Raw genomic sequence first — 12,366 nt, forward strand, 5'->3', positions numbered from 1 at the left:
GTCCCTTGAACCTTTCCACAGTACACAACTCAGTATACTGACACCTTGCTTGATTGCTGCCTAGGCAGAAACCCTCGTCCAGGACTCACTAGATGTATTCTGATACGCTGTTAACTTATCTGTGCATTCTGTGACTGTCATACCTGTGTATAAATGATGGACCAGTAGCATTTTGTATGTGAATAAGAGCTTCCTACTTGACTGTTGTGGACTGCTAATTTCTGTGTTTTAACCTGACAATTACGTGTCCTGTCTTTAGCTGCTCTGCAGCCTGTACTGCTTTCTGCATTTACTTGTTGTCTGTTGAGTGCCTCTCTTCCTGCTCCCATGCTGACCCGATGCTCTTGTCCCACCACTCTAAAATCCCCAGGAGACCAACCTTCCTTCACTATCCCTTACGCAGATCTTTTCTACACGACACTGACACATGCTGACTTACATCTGCAGCACAAACCTTTGTCATTGTTTGCCATCATTCACAACACATCAGTTCCTTAGGATTATCCTATATTTCCTACTGTATTCCATGGCTGATTTGTTTCGCTTACCTAACCAGATTGTCAGTTCTTTGGGAAGCTGTCTTCAAAGTGCTACATGTTGCTTATTAACTCTAAGAAATGATTAATGATGATAGCAGCATAACTGATCTGAGGCTGTGAAGGAGTGGTGAAATTTAGAAGCCATGACTAAATTCCAGTCTAGGATTTCATGTGATTTTAGAGGCCTGACTCATTTCAGCTTATGACTGGGAAACTGCTAGAACTTATTTACTAGTTCTATAAGGTTTTTAGTCTTAGTCAACAGTTACTCTCTTTTCTCAGAGGGACAATAAACACTTATCCAAAAGAAGTCAATACTAGCACATTTTCAGACTCGTCTGTGTTCATGGAGGGCTTTAAGGACAAGCACAGCAAAACCATTCCCTGAAATGATCTGCTTTCTGGGCACCTTTCTTATCCCTGTCTTTTACTCTGTGCCAAAGATCAGAAGTTTAGTCCCTGCTTACCTTCTCTCCCTGTTGCTTCCCTACTCTGATTACTATCTTCACTTTTCTGGATGTTTTCTGTTTTATGCCTTGTCCTCTCCTTTCTTGTTGTTGTCCTTTCTTCCTGATTTTCAGCTTCTTTATCGTTCAGGTGCAGCCTTTTCTTCTCCACTGGTAATGTTAGATCATGCAACCCAGTCAGTTTGTTATGCACCTTCAAACTGCACTTCTCTTACTCCTTTGCATAAGAAATTCAGGAAAGGCTTCACAGTTCCATCTGCTGGAAGGAGCTGTATGCCCACGTTTGTGAGATACTGACCATGCCTTAGGAGAGCCTCTGAAATAAATTGCTTCAGCAATCCCTGATTTACTGGGTCTTCATCAACTTCAAGGTTACATAGGTCTTTTTCCTGTGGACAGCTGGCACGTCCTACAGTATGAATTATAGCAGTTGTTAAAGGTAATGTATTGCTAGAGTAATGAGAATAGCTCTCTGGGTAAAGCACAGGCAGGGACTGAAGTATTTGGTTTCTTTGCTTGCTCTGCCAGTCTTGAGCATCTCACCAAAATCCGTCTGGACCAGATTGGGCTACTATTACTGATGTTAAAAAGTGCCTGCCAAGTGAGGGGATCCAGGCTGCAGTAAGCCCAGAGCAGTGTATTAGTTGAGGATCACATGTTTTCCCCAGGTGTTCTATTGAAAGATCTCGGTCTTGTCCAACTTCAGTATCCTCATTAGATGCACAAATTTGTGGAGGACAGTATTCAGTATGAGTGAAAAGGATAGGGTTTAGGATCTAAATCCAAAAGGATTTTTCAGTTGTGTTGGAGTCTTGTTGCGCGTGATCATCAACTTGAGAACATTTGGAAATGACTGAATTAACATTTGGGCCTGCTTAGTTATATCCCAAATTCAGAAAATCTGATGGACTTTACTCACACGTCTGCTTTTTGGAATCGCCCAAGACAGCTGTGCTTTCACATCAATAAAAACCTTAGTGTCCTTGTAAGTAAGAGACCAAATTTTCTCGAGTGGATGGTACCTATAAACTGAATTGTTACAAATCAGTTAAAGCCTGAAGAAGCCCTCGTTGTGATGGAGACACATAGTGTTCAGATTCTGTTTAAAATAATTGTTTTTAATATTAATAGATAAATATGTTGCAAAGTTCATGCTAGCACTCCCATCCTTTGATCTGGTTTCTGATCTTGGTTAATAGAGCTACTGGATGTGGATGGTGATGTCCACAGCTTTGAAGTCCTCAAAGCTTTGTAGTAGGACTGGAATTATGCAGTTCTGAAGCTCTTAATCGCATGGATTGGTACATAAGCACTATTAGCACATACACATACATTCAGCATCCCAGCTTCCATTTTCCATAGGCTAGATACATAGCCTAAACTAGATGCCATTTCGTAGCGGCCTGAACAACTCTAAGTGATGTTTCACCCCACTTTCATCTCACTTTCTAAAAAAACCCAAAAAGAATAAATAAACCAACTTGAGGAGTAATTCATGCACTTTTTCTGAACATTGAGTAAGTCTAGATGACTGACTTAGATCAAATGCCAAATTTTTCTTGGTGTAGTCTCTACCAAATTCCAGGGGGATTGCTCTGATGAGTAACTTCACGCTTGTGTGAATACAAGTAGAATCAGGACTCCATTGCCAAGATAACAGCCTTGCATTTGTTCTTTGTAGTATCAGTTACAGAAGAAAGCAAAGTGTTGCCTGGACAAATAGCCCTATTCTCTTTCAAGGGAGTTTCTTTTGGTGGAGCAGCTGGATGCTCCTAAGCATCGACAGAGAATTTGCTGTCTACTCTGTTGATGTCTAATTGTTCTTTCAATGGAATATTAGCATTATTAAGAATTAGAGCAGTATCTGATCATGATGACACATCCTGTCAGCCTTCCAAGCACAGAAAACTTTCATCATCCCAGAACTCCACATTGTCAATACAGTTTTACATTCAGGATCTTTGTGTGTATGCAGTGGCATAAGAAGCACTGCTGTTAGGTCCTTCTGACATCTTGGGAATACTGGTGGATTTTCAAGATTCCCACCGTTTTACTCGAGTGTAGCCTGGAGGGCTATATGACAAATGCACAAGTTACTTTTAAAAGGCCAGGGCATCATGGTGTGCCTGTAGTTTTGCACTTGTTTCTAATGAAGCCAGCCAGCAGTTGTACCAGCTAAGTGCCATGCCTGGTACAAGTTCTTGTTTAATAACACATGGAAAAAATAGCATTTGCACAAAAAGGCACCCTCTAGAATCAGTAAATCTCTCCAGACACAGATGGTTTCAGTGGAACAACAGAGATCTAAAACTTTGCCTGTCAGAACTGCATAATCACCGTTACTAGACACAGGAAAATAATTAATTCATTGCTTGGCATTTTATTTTGGTCCATGTTGCATGTGTTTTTCTTTTGTCCAGCTTCATGTTGTGTTTTCTTTTGTTTTCTTGTGACTAGACTGCTTCTTTGTCAAAGATTCCTGCCTCAAAGTCTAGAGCAAAGTCATTGCTTCCTCCAAGACCCAGCTCAGCTTGCTCATTAACTACTAAAAGGGCCACTTTTCTCGATACAGACAGTTATTATGTACGGCCCTCCTCAGCAGGCCCAAGAGACTGCTTGTCCTACTCAAAATCAGATGCTAAGGTAAGGTAGCAGAGTTGGTAGAGAGAGTGAGCTTGGAGATGTGTAGGTAAATTATGTGGATTACATTCTCTCCCCACTGTGTCTGAGTAATTATCTGTGAAGTTTACCTGGAATTAATTACATCCAGTGGCAGGAGAATTGATTACCAGCCTACAAGATTTGTGCTACAAAGTGGATACGTACAAAGCAACGTCTCCAGAGGAAACGTAAGCAAAATAAATAATTAGCAGGACATACCTTCTTTCTGTTGGGTATGGATGTTATTTCCTTGACTGCTAAGAAGTTATGCCCATTTTGCACATGGGTAAGTGGCAAAAACAGTAGTAGTCATTTATCCTGCAGGAAAAGTTTTAAAAAAGGAATTTTTGACCAGTTAATACTTTCTGAAAACAAATTCAGTCCCCATGGAGGAGGGTGCCGTTCTTATCACCTTTAACAAGGGCAGAAGCCAAATTCTTTGTACATGGGACCATGCTGAAGAAGTTGCAGTTCATTCTAGCTTCCCCATGTTTACTTTTCACTTGCACTGCAAATCTATCTGATGCTGAGTTGGTGACTGTTATGTTGTGTAAAAGCTGTTTTCACCATGCATAGTGTGTCTCATACTGTTTGGGACCATCGTTACATTTAATCATCATCAAATCATACATCACCTAATAATGTGGTGTGCGGTGCATCTGTATTGCAGTTACATTGCAGGTGAATTCCCATGAAAATTTGACACCTGAACAGCACAAGTGTTCTTCTACTTCTGATTTGTACTAAAACAATACACCAACCAAGCCAATTCCTCATTAACAACCAGACAAGGAACCTGTCCATGTTTAGATCCAGGAGTATCTGCGTCTGTCTTAAGTAGCTCAGAAGCTTATGTGTTGTTGAAAATGATATCTATGATGGCTTCAGAGGAATTAGTTCACAATCCAGTACTCCACTAGCATCCTCTGCAGTCACTGAGAAATACAGGTTTAATTTCAGTAGGAGTAAAATCAGCCAGTGATACATGCTCAGTCAAATCCATAGGAAGAGAAAGGTTTTGTCTGCTGCAGAGGGAGGGTTTATCTTGAAGAAGCTGTAGCTACAGTGAGATTGGCAAGCTACCACATTTGGGGAACTTGGAGGGAGCTCTCTCCCCAAGAACAAAGTTCTGTCCACCCTGGGCACCAGGGGCAGCCCCCTTCTATGAGTGTTTCCATGCAGTAAAGAAGCACCAAGGAGCTAATCAGAGCATGGGAAGTGGCTAGGCCCTCACAGCTTCCTGTGTCATTAAACTGTGTCCATAGGATGAGCCTTCCCCTTTGTGTATAGGTTGAGAGAGATTACAATCCAGAGCGTGATGTTTTGAAAACTAAACCTTCCTTTCTTATTTTGCTGCTATTAGGATGGAGTAAGCAAGAGTCCTGAAAAGCGTTCCTCTTTACCAAGACCTTCGTCCATCCTTCCTCCTCGAAGAGCTGTATCAGGAGATCGAGACAGGGAGGAGAACTCTCTCTCCCTCACAACATCCCTCTCTTCTTCAGTACGACGGACCACCCGTATGTTTTTGGCTGTTTTTTTTTTTTGCATATTAGCCCTTTCCTGCTGCCGTGGGTGTCTGCCACTTACAGAGGGCAATACAAAATATTCTAAGAAATCTTGGAAAAGTGAATCTAATAGTTAAGATAATTAATTTGTTGTTTCGTAGCAGTGATCTTCCTGTGTTCTACTCTAGTCCTGGGGCGAAAGCACCCTCAAATGAGATGAGAAGTTAGATAGTAGAGTGACTCACTGGGGGAAATTAGGATAGTAAAATAGCAAGGTCTTTTTGTGAGGACTCATTCTATCAATTCACAGTCTGAAAGAAACTCCAAGGCAAAAAAATAAGTACCAAATATTCCCAAAACTTTTCCCTAGATTTGCTTTTAGTATACGCCTCAGAAACTGTATGTGATTTCCTGCTTTTTGGTAGACATTCATCTGGCTTTAGAAATCAATTGCTTCCCTTTATAAGAGAGCCTAAGGAAATGGATCATTAAATTCAATTTAAAAAAAAAAAAAAAAAAAAAGTCCTTTGAAATTCTTGAGTGATGCCCTAAAACAGAGGCCCTCTGTATGAAGAGTGACCTCTGCCTGGCACAGCAGCTCATTTTGCTGACTAGGAGCAAGAGGTTATCTGGTATTTGCCAATGTGGTTGGAGTGCTGAAGAACGAAAATCAAAATACCAAAGCTGCAGAGCTGGAAAAAAGAAGAATTTCCTTTCCATCTCATTAAGACTATCCAGTTAGGATTGGTTGGGAAAAGAAAGAAACCATTCAGGGAAACTGGAAGTGAAAGTGGAGTATGTTTGGTCTATCAGATGAGTCACGCACTGCAAAGAGTTTTTCCTGGACACTAGGAGCAGCAGTGCATTGGATTTGCTCCATCAACAATAAACAAACAGAGTGTTTAATGAATCTAATGCAATTTTGATGAGTCTCACTTCTCTAGGGAGGCCTACTTGATTGGTAATTTCTGATCATTTTAAAGGTGAAACACATATGTACCCATTCAGTGCTGGGGTTCCCGGGCTTTGGGGGTTGGTTTGATCTTTCTCTTCCTTGGTAGTCTTAGGAAAGCCTTGCTTTAAGCAGCTTGTGAAGATGTCTCAGCTTCTGTTCATTTGCCCTTGAGAGTTACATGTAAAGGTGGCAGCAGAAAGTGCAGTCCCACTACTAATTCTTGCCCTCAATGGAAAGGACAAGTAACGCCATTAAAAGGGGAATGAAGCTGCTAAAAAATGTTATGGTATTTATTAATTTATTAACTTGCATGCAGATGTTGCTAGACCGTGATTTTTAATCAATTTGCTTTTTCACTTCACTACTGAAAAATAGCAGTCGAACATGAGGGACATCTGCCTGTCCACACAACAGAGCTATTACTTGTTCATCAGCTGAGTACTTGCCTAGGATAGAGTTGAAGAGGCTAGACTACCACAAGTCGTATGTGAGCAGAAGCAGCCAGGCATTCAGAGCCTAGAGTTTCAAGATTACAGACTTTTCACGACCCTAGTTTAACCTCAAATCTATTGAAACTGATGACAGCATTCTTACTGGTGAGTCAGACTGTCCGATCAAGCCCTGAAGGTTGGATTCAGATGGTGCTTCAGTTCTTTTCCTAAGAGGGAAATTGGCGTGTTGATATTGTGCCTTTTATAATGAGCTCTGCAGGAAGCATAGGCTCTGTGGGCAGCACATCTGTATTGCAACGTGGAGAGCTCAGTCATTGTGTGGGTGATTTATCAGACCAGCCACACGTGTCAAAGTAACTCCAGCAGGGTTGATTAGCAAAGGAGATGCAGAGACAGACAGCAGTCTGCTGTTACAGCTCCAGCTGACAGCCATCTCAGAGCTCTGTCTTGTGTGGCAGACAGGGTTGTAGTCTTGGGAAGCACGGAAGGAAGAAGAGCTTGTATTTCTAGGTTGAAATTATGTTTTTTTCTTGCATGTAGGATCAGAACCAATTCGTAGCAGAACAGGAAAAAGTGGAACTTCTACTCCCACTACTCCTGGCTCCACTGCCATTACTCCAGGGACACCACCAAGCTATTCTTCCCGTACACCAGGCACTCCAGGGACACCCAGCTACTCCAGAACCCCACATACTCCTGGAACCCCCAAATCTGCCATACTGGTACCTACTGAGAAAAAAGTTGCCATAATTCGCACTCCTCCTAAGTCTCCAGCAACTCCAAAGCAGCTGCGAGTTATTAACCAGCCTCTACCTGACCTCAAGAATGTCAGGTCCAAAATTGGATCAACAGATAACATCAAATACCAGCCTAAAGGGGGGCAGGTAAGGATTTCAGTCTGTATTTTCATCTATATGTGATTTAATCTCACCTTTTGGGTTGGTATGGGGCAGGAGCCATTTTAAGTTTCCTTTCAAATGCTACTTCTCTTGTCACTGCCATCTACGTTGGTTGTTTAAGTGATGTTAAATTGCAGTGGTCAGGACTGTATTCAGAAAATCGTCTCCACAAAACTGGAACAGTACCTCACTGAGATCAGGGGAGAAGTTTCCAACAAGAGCTTGCACTCTGTGTCACAGATACATTTCAGTGTGACCCTCACCAGTTTTTGCTTCCTTAGTCTTCAACAGCACCAGAAAATTAAGGAAGTTAGCTTTAATTCAGGCAAGTTCAAATACAACCTAGATGGATTTTAGCAGGATTGCACAGCACCATGACCTTTCCCTGTGTCATTTTGCATGACTTAAGCATTGTGTTGAATGATGTAAATGAATTGCAGCCTCCAACCTGGTAAATCCACCCCAAATTAAAGATGATGGGAGGGCACAATTTAACTGTTCATTCCAACTACTTCAGGGTTGGAATAAGTAGGCTCAGGTCTCACGTAAGCTGGAGAAGGCATATACATGAAGAAAAGATGAATGCATAAGAAGGTAAATCAGCATTTTCTGTTCTTGCTGTCTGAAAGCATATGAATTCAGAGACGTTTTGATGCAATTAAAAGTTGAAAAATGAGAGAATGTTTCATACCTTGCATAGTTATTACACCCTGAAGCACATGATCGTAAAGATTGCTATCAGCTGAAGACTGATAACGTGTATGATAACAAAATCCCTTGTTACTAGAGACAGAACTTACTGAATGTTGAAAAGGACAGTGAAGACGTAGACTTTTCAGGTAAGCAGGAGCTTTTGGAGACTGAAGAGAGACAGAGAATGCCGTAAATTTTCCTATGTTATGATTTTTATGCCTTCTCCCGAAGAGTATCTGCCAAACAGCGATGGGCACAGCTAGAATAGCCTTCTCTCATTTTCGGGCAGTGCAGAATTGGTATCGTGCGTGGCATTAAAACACAAAATTCTGTTCAAGAAAACAGGCTTTCTGCTTGGAAGAACATTTGTTCTAGCTTACAGGACAAAGCAGTCCGTTTTATTAATGTAAAAATGGCCATAAACCCATTTACAACCTAAAAGAAATCCTATTTCATTTAGAAACAAAGAGGCTGAATGAGAAGGAGGAAAAATAATATAACCTATCAAAACTTAGGCTAAAAAATGCAGAAAACTCACCCTTATGGCTGTAAACAATTTTGTTGATAAACTTTTTGTAAAAAGTTTTTGTTCATTTTATATCAATTGAGGGCACAACCCCACCACAAAAACAGCCTCTGTCCCCTGTTCTCTTTTACTTCCCTGAGACTTCTGAGTTACAGCACTGGCAATCTGGGTGCTTTCTGGGCAGGTCCACCTCTCAGCTACCTGCAGGGACAGGACATGTGTGATAAACACGCTCCCCCATTCAGCTGTCCAGAAGATAAGACATTCTAGAAAGCTGGGTTGCCCAGTATTCCCAGATCAGATACTTCTGTAAATTTCTGAGTTTTGGAATACATTGTGGAACATACACAACAGTGAGGTTGCCTAATGCTGCATCCAAAAAAATAAAGAAACTGAATTAAAAAGGAATACTGCTATACTACATTTACTGCAGGTCTTCCAGAGAAAAAAGCAGGCTCATATATTAAACAGTAAGGTATCCTTTAAGCGTGGATCCTGTTTTCATCAGTAAGTCAACATATTCAACATCTTCTGGGATTTGGACAGTAGCAGCTTACTTAGATAAAGTCCAGAGATCATGCCTCTGCATTGGTTCTCCTGCCTTGATTTCACTAAGTGTCTGTGTAGTTATTTTGCATGGCAGTCCAACGCCCATCTGACATGCTGCATAGCAGATAGTCAAGCTGCAGAGGGGTCTGGAGGACATCTTCAGATAGTGCTTCTGGATTCGTATGCTTTGCAGCAAGTTCAGCTGCTGGACATGGGGGCTCAAAACCACAACCATGTTAGCCTGACCTCCTTCCTTTTAGTCTCTGTGGACCACAAGAGCAGTATAAGACTAAAGGACCAACTGAACTGTATTTAATTGTAAACACCATGCCTGGACAGCTTAGCAGTTCTGTGGAGTTGTACAGTCTTTTCTGGATAGTGAAGAATGTCCCAGGTTTTGGTACTTCACATTTTGGGGGATGACAGGTGAAATCTCCTGCCTGCACACACACTGTCACAGAAATGAAAGAATTTTCTAATTCCCTCTGGTCTCAGGCCACTGAACTGGGCAAAGGGAGAGCCGATGACTTTTTTCTTTATGTCTCCCTTATGCCATCGTTCAGTCTAGACAAGAGGTTTCAGGATTAATTCTTTGCCAGTACGTGCAATTGAATTTTATAGGGTCTGTTTGAGGAACGTATAAAAGCTAATTTAATTTCCTTCTGTCTTCTCCCTTCTTTTAATGTCTGGTGGCAAATAGTGCGCTGGCTAAAGTGAGCTGTTATCTACTATCTGGTTTTAGTGATGATACATGGAACAAGCAGAAAGCTGCTCAGTTTTTATAACCTGAACTGAAAGTGCTGATAGCAGTAACCACAGGAAAAACTAGCAGACAAAAAGCCGACATACATCTGAGCAAGTTAAGCACATAAACATGACATGCAAATCACTAAAGAAATACAGATATGCAGCCCAGCAGTGTCATTTGGAGACAGACTATGCTTTTACCAGAGGCATATCTTAACCTAGCACAAGGTCTTTTCTTAGCTCACAGCTGTCCTAGAGAAAGCAGCCGCACTGTGAAACCACCAGAGGCTGAGGTGCAGAACTGAAGCAGCAGGGGAGGTTTGAATGCTGTATAAATCAAGAAGTGCAGTGCTTCAGCCTGGAATTTCATCAAAAGCTCATCAGCTAGCAGTTTGACTTGAGTTCAGCTTTGATTTGCCAACCACAGAAAGAAAGGAAAGGAGAGATATTACTCCACCTTACAGAAAAGAGAAAAAAAAGAAAAAAAAAGAGCGCATTTCTAGTGGGAGAAACAAGCAAACAGCGCTCTGCATTCTGTTCCTAATAGGAATAGATGGCTTGAGATATGTTTAATTGCTATTCTGTAGTCTGGAGAAATGAGGGCTTCTCCATTTGGTGTTGCAGCCAGGAGATGGTTATCTGGTTTTCTCTTTGTAGTAAAGTATGGTGAAATGTTATCATTCTTGGCAAAGCTCGGAGTCAACTTGCTCATGGGTATGTCTGCTGGGCTTCAGATGGATTTTAGCACTGCATCAGCTGTGGAGGAAACACTGTGCTTTCAAAAGCAACCCATTTGCATCTGTTATTTCTCAGACAGCCCAAGGGAGGCATGGGGAGAACTGGGGGAAGGGCTGGAAATGTGTTTCACATGCCAAGACTTTGGTTTTGCTTTTCTGTTCAGACTTTCTGTCATCTTGAAATTATATCTATGAGTGCTGTTTGTACACAGCAGCATACAAAAGTGCAATTAACTCTTCATTATGGACCAGGCAGCATATTTATAAAGCATTACAGGCTAGCAACCAAGGAGAGAGCCAACTTAGATTTCTTTTAACTTAATTTTGAGAGGTATATATAAAATTTCAACTATGAACGAGAACTTTCAGGAGTTGTCAATCAGCAGAGCTCCATAAAAGCACATGGAGTTGTACAGACTGGAATGCAATAAATAAGGTCTAAATTATCACTGACTACACTAACAGCCAGGCACCTTGTAGGGAGTAGGATGACATATTAAAATGAAATACCTCAGCCCTGTTGGAGAATGAATTGCTCCTTAAATGTTTTTAGAGAGATTAAAGGGAGTATTTGTACTATTTTCTGGAGTAGATTGAAGGTACCAGGACACAGATTTCTCTAACAGCCTGAGTCATTCCATTGGCAAGTTCAGCATGGCCAGCATTTTCAGCAGAGCTCTGAGTTGTCTAGATTTTGGCAACAAAATGGAGAAGGTGGTTCTTATTGGAAAAATGTTCAGGCAATACACAGTCTGGATTCAAGCTGTTTAGTCATACCATAGTGTTCTCTCTTGCACGGTAAAGTGAAAAAAGAATTCATTTTGCTAGATGGGAAGGAACAGAAAAGGAAAGGATAAAAACCTTGTTTTTTATCTGGAAACTTTGGATTTGGAAAAGAGATGCTAGGGGACAAATCTGGTCAGCTTTGGGAAAATCGACTTCCATGAAAACATAAACACAGGGTGTTTTTTTCAACTTGAACTGAACAACGTAATTTTCTCCATTATGCTGGAGTAAAGAAAACCCAGGCATTGCAACTCAAAAATGATTCCTTAAGGCTGTGGAACTGATTTGCAAACTTTGATGCTTGATGGCTTGTTACTTCATTTTTGAAGTTATTAGCATCCCTTCAATTATTAGCAACTGTTCCTTCTAAAAATTAAGGACTGAACTCTATGGTTTCAGAAAAATCTGTTTTGCTGTGGGTTTGTTTGTGGGTTGGTTTTTCTTTTTTGTTTCTTGTTTTGTTTTTTTTTCAGTTAGGGCAGTACTGAAGCAGCAATCTATGGGATCCTGGGTTTTAGCTGAATTAATTTTGCTCCCAGGATTTTTTTTACTTGGCGTACCTGAATCAGTTTCTTTTGCCATCTGGTTCATCATTTGCCCAGATTTAGTGAGGAGTATGATTACAGAACAGTTGTTATCATTTTATCTGTCTCGAATCTTGCTCTTTCTTGAATGCTCAGTTAAGATGACTTTTTGTCCCTTAACTGTAAGCTCTTCAGCATGGAAAGTTGTCCATTTGCCTTGTTTCCCAGCACAGTTATGCAAGACATCTCAGTGTTCCTGCATCACAGTCATGCAACCAGACCGAGGCCTGCCTTGCTAGATGTTAGATTTAAAGAGAAAATTCCAG

The 12,366-nt window shown here is 41.1% G+C and overlaps 1 protein-coding gene across 41 annotated transcripts in view; it reads left to right on the forward strand.

Moving 5' to 3' along the window:
* MAP2 (microtubule associated protein 2) overlaps nucleotides 1–12,366 on the forward strand; it is a 192,535-nt gene that overhangs the window by 169,038 nt on the left and 11,131 nt on the right. For all 41 annotated transcript variants that reach the window (XM_048953526.1, XM_048953528.1, XM_048953523.1 and 38 more), the window contains 2 exons: nucleotides 5,031–5,184; nucleotides 7,120–7,463. In XM_048953526.1, coding sequence (XP_048809483.1) covers nucleotides 5,031–5,184; nucleotides 7,120–7,463 — 498 coding nt within the window. The remainder of the gene's footprint in view (nucleotides 1–5,030; nucleotides 5,185–7,119; nucleotides 7,464–12,366) is intronic.

The sequence above is a fragment of the Lagopus muta genome, chromosome 8 (genome assembly GCF_023343835.1).
Source record: "Lagopus muta isolate bLagMut1 chromosome 8, bLagMut1 primary, whole genome shotgun sequence".
NCBI lineage: Eukaryota > Metazoa > Chordata > Aves > Galliformes > Phasianidae > Lagopus > Lagopus muta.